The sequence below is a fragment of the Eublepharis macularius genome, chromosome 3 (genome assembly GCF_028583425.1).
Source record: "Eublepharis macularius isolate TG4126 chromosome 3, MPM_Emac_v1.0, whole genome shotgun sequence".
Lineage (NCBI taxonomy): Eukaryota > Metazoa > Chordata > Lepidosauria > Squamata > Eublepharidae > Eublepharis > Eublepharis macularius.
Genome location: NC_072792.1, coordinates 68,474,343 through 68,491,722, shown reverse-complemented (window position 1 = coordinate 68,491,722; position 17,380 = coordinate 68,474,343). Strand labels below are relative to the sequence as shown.

General features: G+C 39.4%; 1 protein-coding gene across 1 annotated transcript; it reads right to left on the bottom strand.

Moving 5' to 3' along the window:
- Window positions 1-1,565: 1,565 nt before the first annotated feature.
- Window positions 1,566-15,708, bottom strand: ZRSR2 (zinc finger CCCH-type, RNA binding motif and serine/arginine rich 2). Its single transcript, XM_054973416.1, has 11 exons — window positions 15,635-15,708; window positions 13,336-13,415; window positions 11,093-11,168; window positions 10,065-10,173; window positions 9,489-9,575; window positions 6,883-6,921; window positions 5,595-5,710; window positions 4,922-5,135; window positions 2,973-3,028; window positions 2,676-2,785; window positions 1,566-2,409 (listed from the first exon to the last, which is right to left on the bottom strand). The coding sequence occupies exons 1-11, from the start codon at window positions 15,697-15,699 to the stop codon at window positions 1,970-1,972; spliced, it is 1,392 nt and encodes a 463-aa protein (XP_054829391.1). The 5' UTR covers window positions 15,700-15,708; the 3' UTR covers window positions 1,566-1,969.
- Between the last annotated feature and the right edge of the window lie 1,672 nt (window positions 15,709-17,380).

Sequence of the window (17,380 nt, the reverse complement as noted above, 5' to 3'; positions counted from 1 at the left end):
AAAGCTGCACTCCAGCACCAACTACACCTGTTCTGGGGGAGTGGAGAAGCTGCCATGCTAAACAATTGGGTCTGGCATTATGCTACTCATACACATATGCCAGAGATTACTTGCCATAATAGGAAGTTGTTTGTCTCAGTCGTTCCTGGCCACTGCAACTACAGGTGATTGCATTCATCCACAGTTCAAAATGCTGCATGAAAACTGCTCAACTCTATATTGCTGGAGTTGTGATTCTGAATTTGAAGACAAAAAAGCTGAACCCTAACTTGGCAAGCTACCTACCAACTACTTCCATAAGTTACTTTAACGACTAGATGTGCAATCATAATTACCAAGATCAACCAATGAATATTTACAATAGAAAACTTAAGTTGCAGAAATTCCACAGGATAGGGGTCACAAATTACTCTCCTACATGTTTCCAATGTTTGATAGTATCCTTCCTGAAAGGTAAGTAGGACTCCTTATTTTTTTAAAACTGAAATAAGGGACAAAAACTCTGCATACTTGAATCTTCAAAAAATATCCTTCACTCACACGCTCCTACTAAGGCCCACTGAAATAAGGGCATACCCTCCCATTGCAGGAGCAATCTGCAGCTGTATAATTCAAACACAAAGACAAGTACTTTTGCAACATGAGTTCTGAAGTACAAATAAAAGCAGTCATTAGTCACTACTATTATGAATCAGACATGCATGTCACAACTGAAGCCTTTAAAGTAAGTTCTGTAGCTGGTTCCTACTACTTCCAGGACTGAAATTGCCTAGCCTTTAACACTTTCTATGTTTTGCAAGACTGGATTATTTCGAAACTTGCTTTCAGTAATCTGAAGAATGGATATTTATACAAAAACCCTGTCTTTATTTAGATGAGGTAACACCCTCATCCAACGACTGGTGAAGAAGAGGCAAAATTTCTCTCCTCTTCCAGCTGCTGCTGTTCCTTATTTCCCCATAATATACCACGTATACAGAGGACAAGCTGCTTGCCTAGGTCCAGTACACTTTCCCTTTCCAATGAAGGGAAAGCTGAGGAAAGGTAGGTGTCACTGAGCACAACAAACAAAATGAAGGGTACAGGTGTAACAAACAGGACTGGCTCCAGCTCCACCTCTCCTGAGAGAGCCAATGGGAGCATTGGTGGAGCCTCCAGAAGTGGAGAGACGGGCCACTGTTAGGATGTGTCGGGGCTCTCTACCTGCTGTAGTGGAGGTTAGACAGATGGTGTGTGGCAGACTCCTGGCCTTTACTTACCTAGGTAGCAAGGAATGTGAAAGCCTTGTCTGTTTATGGGGGGGGGGGGCGGGTATTCACTATCCCTGCCATAACAGGCAGGGAAACCAAGGAGTCCTATGCCTTTATCAGGCCTTCTCCATTTGCTTGAAACTACATTGAGCGCATAAAAAAATAAACTGCCTTCTTAGAAAATCTTTTTACCAAATTCTCTACAGCATTGAGTAACAAGGCAGCTATATGCTAGCAACTACATTTTGAACTGCCTTTTAGATCATAGTGTGTTCTTGAATAGACCAGCAAATGGGCCCAGTGTTTTTAAACCACTCTAAAGTAACCTTTAGTTGTATTTACCACTGTGCTTTTTACATGCGGAATTTGTTAAATGGTACAGGTGAATATATTACACCTTTTCAATAAACAAGCATACAATCTGTTTTATCATAGACCTCTAAAAAAAAGGATGTGGAACTTTAGAACAATCTTAGAACACTGAGTGCACTTAAGAATCTAACAAAGTTTTCATGCCAGAACAACTTGTAACTAGGCAGGTATGCTTTGCAGACACAAAAGATGTATTCTCATTTTATCTTGTTGCAAAAAACAGCCCAGTGCAAAACAACTTTCTGGAACAAAGCAGTACAGCATACAATGCCTAGTATGCAACAGCTTGGGTAGCACTAGAGTTTATTGGGCAGAAGCACCTTGAAAAGTCATTCTTGAGCGGTAATTCAACTATTTCTTCCTTTACTACTGGATCTTTTTCTGCCTCTACTCCTTGACCGAGAAGAACTTCTGCTGCGACTACGTGTCCAGCTCCTATGACAACTCCGCTGACTCTTCTTACTGCGTGACCGTCGTCTTCCATGACTCCCTGAGCCTTCAGGAAGGTGCCTTTTCTTATGTTTATGACTCTTTTTCTTCTCTGACTCTCCATTTCTTTTGTAGGCATGATCTGAGCTTGGACTGCTTCTTCTCCTAGTCCGGCTATAATATTCGTCATAGTAGCTTGATCTATTTCTCCTTTCAGAGTTTTTACCAGTATGTTTAGTCCATTCCGGGGAAATATGAATATCTCTGTTAGCCTCCCAGAACTCATTGTTTGGATTTCTGAATACATGCAGAAAATTGCAGTGTTTCCCTCTTGGGCACTTTTGTCTTTCAAACAAGCCTGAAAAAAATTTAAATAGTAATTCAAATTATATTTTAAAGGCAACTAAGAACATTATGGTTTCTGATAGAGAAGAAATGGATGGTTTCATCTAAAATTCAGGTGGAGGTGACGTTTAATGATACTGAGTGATGCTCCAGACATCTGGATGAGGATGGATAGGTTGCATTAAAAGATCCTGAATTCACTTAAGTGCCATTGTACCAGTAATGCAACAATATCAAAGTCACACTTAAACTAAAAGACACTCATCAAAAGTGACATACCACAAATAGCTGTTTTCCACCTTGTTACTGGGCAAAATTCACACTGAAGCTGCCGCCCAGCATACCATCGACCGTTGAATAAAGCAAGAGCTTCCTGACATTCTTGTTCTCTTTAAAATAAAATTGAGATGTTAGAACCAATCACAAAAAACACTAACATTCAAAGAAGACATGACACACCAAAAATTGCCACCTATCTTGAGAAAGCCTGGCTCATTTACATAACTGCACACATTTTAAATATGACCTCTCAAGTTCACCAAGTGGTAAGTTTTAGCCTTCATCTTTAATACTCACGATTGGTACTGAACATACACATTTCCCCGAAGGTGAGGTTCAAAGTTGCAGCTGACCTACATCAAAAGTTAAATAAAAATGTTATATTTGACCCAGATTCCAGTGAACTTACTAACTCTAGTTATTATGACAGCATTGTGGTTTGACACTGAGAACACAGTTGCTTTGTATCCTTAGACTACCTTATGTACTTTCACTAGCTGTAACACGTATCAATTTGTTATCCATGATCTCCCACATGACGTGTTAACTCCTTGTATGAATAAATGCACACACGGGGAAATCTGCAAGAGGAAAAACCCCTGGGGAGGCTGGAATGGTGTCAGACATTAGAGCTCCCTCACTGAGCCACTGCAAGCATTTAGAACTAAAACATGAAGTGAGCAGGACCCCAAGACTATTGCAGAGACGGCCACAAAGGATAAATACAACCTGTTCAGGAATGGGGTGGAAGAGGGCACAGGCATGAGGACTTTGAGGCAGCATGTAATGATTTGCTTAGTTTTTAAACCTTTGCTTTTGAACCTTCATTGTTTTACCTTAAACATACAACTCAGGAGGGCTCTCGTCACAACCAAGTCTCTTCTTATATCTCCACTCAAAGCTTCAGGTGTTCTCTACCCAAGCGTTTACCTCAAGAACAACTTCCCTTTTGTGTTTGTGTGACCTTTATATTGCTGCCTCTCTTAAAATGTTTTAACTGCCACCAAAGGCTTTTGCCTTAGACCTCGTCAGTTTAACTGGTAATATTGGAAAGCTTGTTGTAGATAGTAGTTTGACAGGTCAGTCAGTGAGGGTAGTTGTGAGGGGAAAAAAGCAATCTTTCTTGCTTAAACAAAAGTAGAATTTATACAAGTTCATAAGCATGATGGCTGCAGAGTTTTGATAAGCAAATTGGTTTCAGAATAGTTCTTAAGCTTGATAGTTTCAAAAATAATTATCAATTCTTAAAGGTTTATTCACACTCATCTAATTTTCCAACCAGATTTTCATTAGCAAACTAAACTCTCTTCTCGTCCACAAAGACAGAGATTCATTCAGGCCTTTCCACAGAGTTTGACTGACCTAGATAGTATAATCTCTCTCTTAGATATACACAGACTGATGCAGCCACTTACATAGTTTGCCTGACAGACAGAATTACGCTCTTGGGTTCCCAAACCATTTGCTTGATTTTTGCAGAATCCTCTCTAAGACACTAAAAGACTGACTTAACCAGAATCTCCTGGCTGGTTAATGCAATCTCAGAAACACAGACTCTCAGGCTCCACAGTTTGCCTGATTTTTTCAAAATGAACCTCTCTCTGAAATATACAAAGGGTGACTGAAAAACCTTTCCCTCAGCACTGACTAAAAAACTGCAGTTCATTCCACTCCCATCTTTCTTCCCTCAGAGATCTGCATTTAAACCCACAGTAACATTTTTTTTAAAAAAAACATTAACAAGCAGAAATAAAATCCAAACTGTTTAGAGGCAAAACATCACACAGCATCTGCAAGGTCTCCCTGCTATCTGAATAAATCTGGAGCAGGGGGAGAGAAAACTTACCTTCTAGTTGTTTATCCATCCAATCTTTGAATTCTAGTTGGCTGAGAGCTGTGCTTGTGTATTTTGCTGCTGGATATTTTTCCTGGCAGCATGAAAGCAGTACATGCATATTCAGCACACATCAGTTGTAGGAGAGTGGGTCTTGGGGGACAGCAGAGTTGTTCCCAATTTTCTGCTATTGCTCATCAACACAGTGTGTGTTAGGGGGGAGAGAGATGCTATCATAGGTAGACACCATCACCAATCCCCCATTACAACCACAATCCCCAGTTCTACACTACATGTGACTAAAGTATTTTATGAACTGACAGTCATAAATGAATGGCTTAAAAGAACTGAATTTGAACTGTTCTATGCTTTTTTTCCCCCGGTGAAGCAAAATGTGACTACATCTTCATACCTTGAACTGAATAACCTTTCCCACGTTCTTGAATTCCGGAAGCACATCTTCATAGAAGTCCAAGAACTGTTGGTAGATTTCTTCCTCACTGTATTCCAGACTTGCATCTGTGTCATAGTCATCTCTTTTACACTGTTCCATCCCAAAAGTAACAAACATACCCCTAATAAGGAGAGTCTGGCTGGAGGTTGGATAGTTATGCTTCCGAGAGCATCTTAAAAAGGGGAAAGAAAAAAGAAAGCACTCTCACTGGCACCTGCTAAAGGGACAAGCATGTACAATATAATTATCATATGTAATGTTCTGAATGCAGACAATTTCATACATACATTAGTTCATTATTTTTCTTTGCCATTAATCTCCCTGTCTCCACTGATTTCTATGACGTACATGGAAGTTTTAAGAATCAGACCCTGTCATTCATACCAGATGACCATTTCGTTCTAACAGAAGCATCCCTACAAATGTGATATTTTGCAGGAATTTCTACACTTCTTTGAACTTGCGCACTTGTAAGTGAAAAGTCATACAATTAATGAAATTAGATTGATTCATTTACCTAATTCATGGAAACAATACATTTCAAGTGATTAGCTGCAACAGTAAAAATGGCTTTTTGCATATCTAAATGAAACAATCCACTCCAAATGGTCGATTATAACTTAGCAATTACCTGTCTCCAAATCTGCAAGCTCCTGTTTTAATATAGAATGGACAATTGGCTCGATCTTTCTCTGTTCCTACATTTTCTGGAGGTTCTGGGTTGTGCCATGTAGTCCCATTTTCCAGCTGTTTTGGAGAACGTATTTTATTCATTAAAGTTTAAAATTCATTTTAAAAGGAAAGATCAAATAAATTTTGCATTATTATGCTTAGTTTTATAAATTCCTCTTTAAATGCCAATGGATTTTAAACAAAGGTTTTTAGAAGTTCTAGAATGTTACAAAATAGCCACGTTTTTGCATTATGAATGGATACCCATTTGCTGAGTTCAATGTATTTTCTAGAGTTGATTGTAAATGTTAACTAAAATCCAGGAATCAGTAATCCTAGGGTAATACCATTCACTAGCATCTTTGTGTTCTTAGAACTGAGACTGGAGAGGTTTTTTTTGAGATGAAATATTTTACATACTGAATTTTAAGACTTGCATGCAAAAAATTCAGGATATTACAAAACTTTGCATTTCAAAATTCATCCAGTATTAACTGCGGTTATATACCGCTCTTCTAGAAGATTAGTGCCCCATTTAGAATGTTGAACAAAGTCAGTGATATTATTATCCCAACAGATCTTGGGAGCTGGGGCTGATAGCAGTAACCACCTAGTGAGCTCATGGCAGTAGTGAGATTTGAACCAGCACAATGCAGATTCACAACTGAACCACTTACCACTATTTCTATAACTGGAAATTGTGATATTTCAGTAGTAGTTATTGTGGTAGAGAGAAATAACCAGAATTAAATTAATTTATTTTAATTGGGGGGGCAGGGATACAAGTATTCTGAAACAGAATTTTTTCACATTCAAAGGTTTCAGAAAATGCTGCATTTAGCAGTGTTAAGTACAGAAATCTAGACAATCAAAAACATCTCAAAACTGAAGACCTGCAGTAATCAACATTGTTCCCTCTTTCTACAACTTTTTTTCTCAATGCAATTGTATTTCCTCATTTGACTCAGAATATTGTTTTGTGCTCTTTTTTGGCTCATGATCCAAGTGGTCAAACCTTCCTTTTTACTATATTCTGGTAGCATTTAAATTTTTTTTGTTTAGTTTCAGTCCCACCAGAAATAGTGTTTTGTCATGTATTTCAACTATTTCAACAAATACCTGCATTGTTATAAGGATATTTTGCATTATGTATGGCAGATGGCATATAGTAGAAGAGGCTGGCTCAAAACAACCATTCAGCCTTCTATTTGCACAACCATTTTACGTTAAAAGACTTATGAACATACCTGACCTTCAGCTTGGTCCAACATCTTCTGCACAGCCTCCTATAAATGGTGCAAACACAGGACTAGTGAAAACTTTGAATGAAGACACCTCATCTGGTTTCTTTAGTTAAGAACCTAATATGTGGCATTAAAGATCGCATTCTCTAAGAGTTTTAAAAATTTGGCTTCGTTTTGTTAAACACAAGTAAGAAAACATAGCTTTCATGTAAGTAAGAAATTCAGCTCAAAAACATAAAAGACTTGAATAATATTTAAACAATATCTCCAAATGTTGCATGTACTCAATATTTCATTCCTCAACAACCAATAAAGAAAAAAAACAGATATTAAATGGAAGCGAAGACAAGTCATATTCTGCTTCCATCTTCAGTAATAGCAAGTCAAAATTGTCATTGCACACCAATCCTGCTAGTGACTTTACACACAGCATATATTCTATGGTATATGAATACATCTTGGAAAAAAATGACTGTCTTTGCCTCCTAAAAATCCTCCTTTTTCCAATTCTCTGGCAAAATTAACCTTCTAGCACTTAACACTTCGGATTTCCTCCTGTAGGCTTTGCTGCCACAGACTGAGGTATAGAGTAACGTGCCTGGAACATCAGCTTAGAAACAGGATACACTTGCTCAGGGATATCCATAGGCCAAGCATGCCCAGCTCCATCTACTGCACCAACATGGTACAATTTTTGATGAGTGGAACCCAGTGGCTACACAATAGGGAGCTTATAACTGCAGGAGGTATTCTAGCTAGATATTAGTATATGAAAGCCAAAGACTATGCAAAAGGAACTTTGCCCAGGAGGGTAGAGGCATTCAAGTGTTTTTTTAAACAGCTACTAGTTTTCACCTAAATTAACTGAAAGCAGCTCTTGAGATGCAGTCTCAGGACATTCACAGTGCAACCCTAAACAAAGGGTTTAGTGCAACCCTAAACAAAGGTATCATTCTAAGCATACTGAATTCAGCATACTTAGAAGAGTGCAACTCTACTTAGGATTACACTTTTGAATATTTAGCCATGATCCCTTCTCTCTTAGTTCTCCATGCTTGCACTGAATACATTTTTAGCTTGCACTAACTCTCAATATATTCCTTTCTTGTTTCCAGAGCTTTTTTTCAGCTGGAACGTGGTGGAACAGAGTTCCGGCACCTCTAGAAAATGGTCACATGGCCTATGGCCCCACTCCCTGATCTCCAGTCAGAGGTGAATTTAGATTGCCCTCCGCGCCAGTGGCGCAGAGGGCAATCTAAACTCCCCTCTGTCTGGAGATCAGGGGGTGGGGCCACCAGCCATGTGACCATTTCCGACAAGGGCGATTTAAAGTTTTAAAAATCCCCCCCCCCCTGTTCCAGCTGACCCAAAGTGATGTCATTGTGCGGTCCTGAGTTCCACCACTGAGTTCCACCACCTCTTTTCCCAGAAAAAAAGCCCTGCTTGTTTCTATCTGGTGCTTACCCTCACCTCTCTCTCATAAAAGCCCTTCATTTCCATTTTATTTGTTAAGTCAGCCATATCACACAACACCAAAATCAATCAACAGAGACCCTGTGTGATAGCAATATTTAACGATGCATTGATTAGAAGTGGGCTGTTCAAACACTTCACATGGATTTTGACCCCATAGAACAACGAAGGAAATCGCATCCAATATTTACTTAACTATACACACCTGTCATACCCCTTTCCATTCTACTGATCTGAATTACTATTTCCCAACTGTTTTTGCGAAGTGCTTGCCTAGAATAGCAGGTTTGTACTTTAATTGTTGTTCCAGTCATGGTTACTGGCTTTTCAAAGTAGTAACAGACATGGACAGCTCTCCACAATTTTTGATGAGAAAGTAAGAAATGAACAATAATCCACTGTCTGTTAATCTCCTAATTTCAAAAGATCCTGGAAAGAAGCATTGTTCGGGTATACTAATATGTTCTTCCCCATACCCAACAAGCTACAGAAAAAGATACGTCTTGATGAATGAGTCTGGTAAAGATGAGCTGTAACATCATTGAGTGAAAAAGTGGTTAAGGAATTGCAGCAATATAATTCCAAAAGTTAAGAGCTCAAAAATTATTATACTACATTTGTTGCAGTTTCTTAGCAGCTGATCATAGTCACATTTAACAAAAACATTCTTATCTCAGTCGGTAACCCCACACCCCTAGCAAGAATTCCACCTGTGCTGTCTAGCAGCAGGAACTGACTCTTACATCCTGCCAGGTATCGTACAATTATCTGAGTGTGCAAAACTGAGAGGCTGGCCACAGCTACTGCGAGTTTGTGTCCCTTCTCACAGGGAAAAACTGGGATATTGTAAACTGCTCAGGGCATTAAGGATAAGGCAGGATATATAAATAAATATAGCAACAATAATCACAACAGAACTAGCTAACCAATATAAGCAATTACAGAGCACTGTATTCTGAAAACACAAAATTTACTATCTATGAGGGTAACATCAAATACATGCCCCAGACTCAAAGTTATTTAGACTTCATAATGAGGTGTACTAAGACAAGATCCTTTTGTTCTTTCCTAGGAGTTCTACTCTGATTACTGTGAGAGGATATGCACTCTGTTTATCCTCCTAGAGTAGGAATCACCTCTCTGTCTTTCTTCACTTGCTGTTTCCGCTCCTCCTCTTCTCGTTCTTTTCGTTGTTGCTCTTCCCATTCTTCTTTTATTTTTTGCTTTATTAAAAAAAGGAAAACTATTCAGTCACTATAAAGTGAAAACTGAGTTCAAAGATATGATTATGAAAGCCGTTATGTTAAATTAGGGATATCACACAATGAAAGAAATTTTAGTTATTTGCCTTTTAACAAATCAGTCAGCTTCATTTCAATTAATTTCCCCTCTATCAAAACCTCAGTCCAGGTACACCTTTTGAACTAGTAAACAAAGTGTAACAGCTTTTATTTAAAAATCTTCTACTCACTATCTATATCAAACCCAACCTTGAGTTTTTATCAGAAGCCTTTAACTGGCAGACCTCAACAATAAGAGCTTTAGCTGATCTACAGGTTAAACTGATTAGCACTGAGTACTGCAGCCTTAATTACTACATTTTAATTTTGCATAAGTAGTTAAAGATAGGTAAGGTAGAATTGAACTATTTTCTGTGTTCAGAACCTCAGCCCCAATGGCTGGCCACAATTGTGTCAAAGAATATGCTGCACCTCTTCTTCTTCCTGGCGTTTTCTTGCTGCCTCTTCTTTTTCTTTCTTGATCCTAAAAGCTTCTTGAGCTGTTTCTTCTCTCAGCAACCACTCCTCATGTAGTCGTTGCCTGCAAATACAATGAGTTGGTTCTCTGCTATCACTGAATATTAAATTACTAGGTTTTTATGTATGTTTAGGAGACAATGCTTTGGATCCTTAACATTTTCTGATGATGGAAGCAGTTCTGCAAGCAGAAGGCGGGGTGGGGGAGACCATTCATCAGTTATGTCCTCCTACTGCAGACCTCCTCACAAGGTGTTCCAGAGGGTCCTCTGTCCCCAGGGGCAGGCTGCAGTGGGAGGAAGAGGCTAGGAAATTCCCTTCTCCAATTATAGTCAGGTTTTTTTTCCCAAGGAAGGCACTCTAAGGAAATACAAACATAATGAATTATTGCCAATGTCCCCATATGGGGAAGTAAAGCTGCAATTATTCATATAGTAAATTGAAAATTTCATTAAGGTTGATAGATTTTACTTCAGAATAAATGCAGAGATTTTAAAATTTATTAAAATATGTATCTCTCTCCTTTCCCACAAATAAGACAAGGTGGCTTAAACACTTACGTCAGCAGATGTATCATTAATATAAAATCTCACGCATATTAAAAACAGGCCAAACTAAAAACATTTTCAATTACCACCTGTTAATCAATTGCAACTTATTTATTTATTTGATTTGATTTTTACCCGCCCTCCCCACAGATGGGCTCAGGGCGGCTTCTGGGTGAAACATCAAAGTCAACAGTAAAACACAAAGCTTGACTTTTAACAGAAAGACATCTGAAAAAGAATGGCTTTCCAAGCCCCCTCCCCCAGCACAAGACCCCAACAATGATAGGGCCTTCACCAGGCCATTTCATAAAATCAGCAATATGACTGAAAAAAACATAGGCCCAGAATAACACCCCCTTCTACTTGAAGGAACAGTCAGCAGGGTCTTATTAGAGGGATCAACTGCAAATTATATTTCTGGCTTTTTAAATTCACCTTTCCTCTTCAAGCAGTTTTTCTTCTTCAGACAGCTCTTCCTCTTCAGAAACCTGTGCATCTTTCTCTGCTCCTTCTGAAGAGAGGATGATATTTTTAGGTTTATAACTCTGATTGTTCTCCCTAGTTATGAGACTGGCTACTGTATTCCATACATCTATCAATTCTAGATCATTACTGCCATACAATAGAGCATATTACAGTCTTTTCTAATGCTTCATTTAAATGAGATGCTGGCAGGATAAAATTACTTTCTCATATAATCTACCTATAGAACCGAAAGCATAGAATCAGAGGGTTGGAAGGGACCTCTAGGGTCATGTAGTCCAACTCCTTGCACAATGCAGGAAATTCACAACTACCTCCCCTCCCCCCACTGCAGTGATCCCTGCTCCATGCCCAGAAGATGGCAAAACATCATCAGGATCCCTAACTAAACTGGCCTGAGGAAAATTGCTACCTGACCCCAAGGTAGCGATCAGCCTTACCCTGGGTATGTAAGAAAGGGCCACAAGAACTAAGCACTAATGTAACCCTTCCTGTCCTCCCTCTCATGATCTGCCTCGGTTCACAGAATAAGCATGTGTGTGATCCTTTCCTTTCCAAACATTCTATGTATGAAACATTTAACATGCCAACACAGCACTAGTCCCAGTTACCAATTTCTGACATGCTAAGACTTCACATGTAACAGCTGAGGGCCCAGAATATAAATTCTCCTGTCCTGCAAGTATTGCAATTATATCAGGCGAAACATTCTCAAGATTATTGGCTCATGAATTCCATTTGTCAGATCAAGATCAGATTAAAAACCCTGCAGCCTTCTCACTCAGCAGCAAGTGCTGTTCATCATCATCATCATCATCATCATCAATAATTCTTCAGGACAGCTTAACACCCACTCAGAGCAGTTTATAAAATGTTTTATTATTATCCTCATGACAATCACCCTGTGAGGTGGGTGGGGCTGAGAGAGCTCTGAGGAACTGTGACTGACCCAAGGTCACCCCCAGCTGGCTTCAAACCGAAGAGTGGGGAATCAAACCTGGTTCTCCAGATTAGAGTCCTGCTGCTCTTAACCACCACAGCAAACTGGCAACCTAAGCTTCCAAGGCATAACTGAGGATCCAGGACTAACCCAAGCTATGAACTCATTACATAAAGCAGAGTTATAGCAGAGTTTCATTTTGATTATGGCAGATACTACCCCATCCTACCACCCCACTTAGCAAAGTCTGAAACTTTCTTCCAGCCCGGGGAGCCTTCTCCCAACAGAAGTATATTCCAAGGAGCCTTCCTTCTGCTTAAGGAGACTTCCTCCAACTCAAGTGGCTCTATTGAAAGAGGAAGAGCCACTTAAATTGAAAGGCATCTTAAACTGGAGGAATACTTTTTAGAGGATAGTTGGATCCACTCCATTAACAACAAGGACTGGCTCCAAAGAGTCTTTCCATATGGGGAGTAATCTTCCATGAATGGACTACTGGTTGGCTTCAAATAAGTGAATGGAGCGGCATACTTGGATTCAACCCACAGCTCCTGTATCAGAATTATTGTTTGTTTGTGTCACATGTTAGAAACAAGTTATAAAAATACAAAATAGCCTGCAGCAACAAATCTACTCACAAGCTTGCTGAGGCAATTGCCCCTGGCAAAAATGATGTGCACTTGCACACACCCATTTCCAGATCTCTCATCTACACCAAGTTTTGATTAAGAAGGGCTGGGGTCAGTCATAGAGCATCTGCTTTGCAAGCAAACAGGCCAAGGTTCAACCTCCAGATAAAAGTAGGCGGAGTGAAACACCTCACTTGAGACCCTGAGGAGGCACTGCCAGTCAGAGTGGACAGATGTGTCCTTGATAGACCAAAGGTTAGACTGAGGCAACTTCAGGAATATGTAAGACACATGCAATAGTCTCTTCAGCTATTTAGCCCAGCAGAAAGAAATTCCTGCCTCTCTCCCCAAGACTTTTAAATCATGCCAGAGGATGTTAGAGAGGAGACAGAAACACACAGGTCCTAGTCAAACAGTAAACCAAATCAATATTTAGGAACTCTGATAAACTGCAATTGTGCAGCTACAACTTTAGTAATTTCTCTTTTTGTAAAACATTTAAGATTTTGAAATACTTTTCTTAATAGCCACTAGTGACAATTATCTCCCAATATTTTAGTACATGCTTCACAACAAAAAAGGCAAAAAAAAATCTATTTTTCTATATACAGTAATAGAATTTTTACCTGAATCTCTCAGTCTTGCCAGAAATTGCCTTTTTTTCTTTCGTTTCTCTTTCTTCAGAAGTGCTCTGTACTTTTTATGGCTGAAAACAAAAAAGTTTCTCTTTTATTTTTACAGTAAATGGCCAGCCAAAAGTTTGTCTGATTTTAACCACATAAACATATTCAACAGAATTTTCTTAAGCAGATTAAAATGTTTTTTTAAACTGTCAAAATCAAAACCACTCATTGCTTTACCATTTTCATATTTTATCATTTATAGAAACATACCAAAAAGAAAAGAGACAATACAAACATATTCCAAATGAGAACCACATTTAAGTAAAAAACCCCATCCAACTAAACCTAGAGACCCGTATAATCGGTTCTATAATTCTGGTTCCACAGCATGTCATTTGTCCCACAAACTTTTGAGTGTAATTTTTCCTAGCGCTACATGGAAACATTATGTACCAGAGTCCTTGAAGCAGTTCTATCAATAACAACAACAACATTCAATTTATATACTGCCCTTCAGGACAACTTAATGCCCACTCAGGGCGGTTTACAAAGTATGTTATTATTACTCCCACAACAAACACCCTGTGAGGTGAGTGGGGCTGAGAGAGCTCCAGATTGCTGTGACTAGCCCAAGGTCACCTAGCTGGCTTCAAGTGGAGGAGTGGGGAATCAAACCCAGCTCTCCAGATTAGAGTCCTGTGCTCCTAACCACTACACCAAACTGGCTCTCAACTGCATGTTCCTTCTTTTCTAGTTTTTGGAACTATAGTAATTTTGCCACCATTAACATATTGCCAAAGCTGCTTCCCTCCCTGATTCAGCATTAATTTAGCTCCCATAATTTCATACAATTTATCTTTAAAATTGTACCATACAAATTTCTTACAGTTTTAGTAATATGAGGCTCAAGGCTTATCATTTATTTCTGAGCCACTCTGTTCTGTTTAGAGCATCACCATAGCTTAACTGCAGCATACATCTCCCACTTTCTTCCACCACCATCACCTACCCCCGTCCTCTTCCTTATAGCACTCACTTCATCTGCCTAAACAGCCTGGAACAAAGGAAACCAAAGGACTGGCTTCTTCCATATCAACCTGCACATTTATTAAATCATTGTCTAAAGTCCTACTCCAGATGCCATTTGAACATTAATTAGCAACCAAGATTAAAGATTTCTTTATGGTGCCAAATAATTATACAATATTTCTTTTTTTTTCAGACAGTGCTATCACAACTGAAATGGACAAGGGGAACCAAAATTTTGGTGTGCTGGGCCATCCTAGGGTTCCAACATGCTGGGCAGGTGGCAGTAACAGCATTCCTGCCCTAATTAAAATGCTTCTGAGTTTATTTGAAAATGAGGAAAGCAGGAATCTTTGAGGGCCAATAATGGCTCTCAGCATAGAGATCCCCTTTAAGTTTTAGCAAATAATAAGATCTTTTTGCAAAAATCTGGCCCTACATTTGCTATTGCAACACCCATTTCACAGAAGACACCAACTGTAGGAATGTAGCATACAATTTGGCCCCAAACACCAATCTCCACCTCAAATCAATCCTCTTTTAATTAACGTATATGAAAATATTAATTTCTTGTTCAGATCCACCCAATCTTCCTCCCTGCACAATCCCAAAGACTTTAAAGATTTCTAATCCTGGGAGCAATGGGTTACAAGCACACCAATCAGCAGTGGCCATTTCAAAGCAAGCAAGTTATTCCCATAGTGAAGACGGCAGAAGTAGAAGAACAAAAATATTACTTAGAGGCTAAAATGTACTAAAATACCAGCGGCTTTAAAGCCTTTATGGTCAAAAAGGTGGGAAATGATGTTCTCTGCTTATTTTGCTGCTAGCTGTTCGATTGCCGTTTTGTGAGTGTTAAATGAAGCCAAATTGTTTTAGTTATGATTAGAAACTGTTCTGGAGGCTCAGCATTAGAGATGCAACATACATGTCGTCTGATAATACCTCCTGGTATTATCAGCTTTCCTCCACGTGCACCAGAAGCCCAGAAACCGCATTGTTTGAACCGAAGTCTCTGCTCTTCTGTAAAACATGCCTGATGGCGATGCCTAGACATGAATACCGAGAGAAACACCCCCGACCCGACGCCGGGCAAGTTTCGTAGCGGAAATCTCCCAGCTGTTATCCACCGCCACATAGCCTTCCCTCTCTCTCAAGCTCAGCACCATGCACAACGAGGAGCAACAAAATCAGTTCGGATCCGGCCAGCAAAACATATACTAATTTCAGAAACCGTTCGCTGTACTTTTACCGCCCATCCACTTCCGCTTTTTACCTTAGTCTGGCTGAGCTTTCGGCAGCCACTAGCTCCAGCGGTGAAAGCGCCACGGGCGCCGCCATCTTACACAGTTTCTAGGTTGGTCACATGATTAAAAGCCACCGGACATGGCGTAGCGTGACTTCCGGGCGACTGGCGGAACAGAGCTCCGAGAGAAGAGCGTGAATAGTAACGGAAATTCGGCAGTTGCAGTTTCGTCATCGGATGTAAAAGTGGATGAGCTTCCCTTTAGTTTCCGAAGCAAAACAGAGACGTTTTCATCATAAAAGTGCCTCAGGACGGAGCGACGAGTCTTCTGCCTCCATAGAGGCTCTCCCGTGGTGTGGGCGAGACCGTCCTCAAGCGAGCTGCCCCCTTCTCGGCCAACTGGCGCAGTCCTCTTTCAGCATCCTTTACGATGAAAACTGTGGATAGCTGTGTTGGCCCATTAGGAAAAGAACAACTGAGGCAGAGCAGCTTAATTAGTTTTGATTCGGCCCAGCTAAATTATCACAAAGTAATAAGCAAGCCTTTTTGCTCCTCGGAACTCTTCATCAGGCTGGTTGTTTAATACGGAGACGGGTGTGTGTGCGCGATAGAAAAGCCTCAAGGTCTTATCTATTTAACCTGGAGGCTTAATAGATCGTCAGTGCCCGTGGCCGGTAATGAATTCAGGTTGAGGCAAGACTATAATCCCCAAAATCTCATTTTATGAAAATGAAAGTTTACTGGTCTCGCTAAATTCAACAGGATTTGCTTTCAAATAGCCGCAGGGCCTCCGCTCAAACATGCTAACTGTTCAGATAATCTTCCTAGTATTTAGAATGCTCCTGACAAAGATGAACATGCCAAACACACTTGTAAGGCCTACTGAACTTTGTGAGTTACAAAGATCAGCAGAAATGAATGATTTCCAAGAAAGTGCTTTGAGAATTAGAATTGCAGTAGTTGGGCAAATATATACCCTCTCCTAGGTTATTTTGGATTTACTGTGTATTTGGAAGACGAGTCACAAATCAACCCATCACTGTTATTTAGGACTGCAGTGTTCAGTCAATTCCTCAGATAAATTGGTTTAAATTTTTTAATTGATAAAAAGAAGTGTGGCTGTTAATTAGTAAACATATTTGATGTGTAATTATGTTCCCATGAGAACTTAACAAAAGCCATAAATGACTGGTTTCAGAAGAATATCTCCCTTTCTCTTCTGCACATGAAGGAATACTTCTTTTAAGATGATGCAAACTATGATACCAGTTGGCTTTTTCCTTCTGACACCATACACTTAATTGACTAACACTGCAATTCTAAATGGAGTTAAACTATACAAGTCCCATTGAAGCCAATGTGCTTAGAAGATTGTAACTCCTTTTAGGATTGCACTGTAAGATTACTTTAATCAGCCCAGATTGAATATATCAAACTTTTGAAAGAATAAGCTGGAGTGGAGTGCTTTTTGATTTTTCTTTCATACACACAAACTCAAGACTTACAGCTACAGACATGGTTAAGCAATTTAAGTACTATTGTTCATCCTTTGATAACTTAATGGTACAATTTACTAATAAGAGTAATTTCTAGCCTTATATTTTTGTTGTCTAGTGTGTAAACCTGTTAAAATAGTACATGATTGCAGTATAATAAATGACAGTTCAACTGTTATGTAGTCATACATACATTATAATCAATAGTCTTCAGTGTGCTTAATTTGGTGTTGCACTTTGTCTGGAATCTCTTGAACTTTTCTGCACATTTGATCAAACG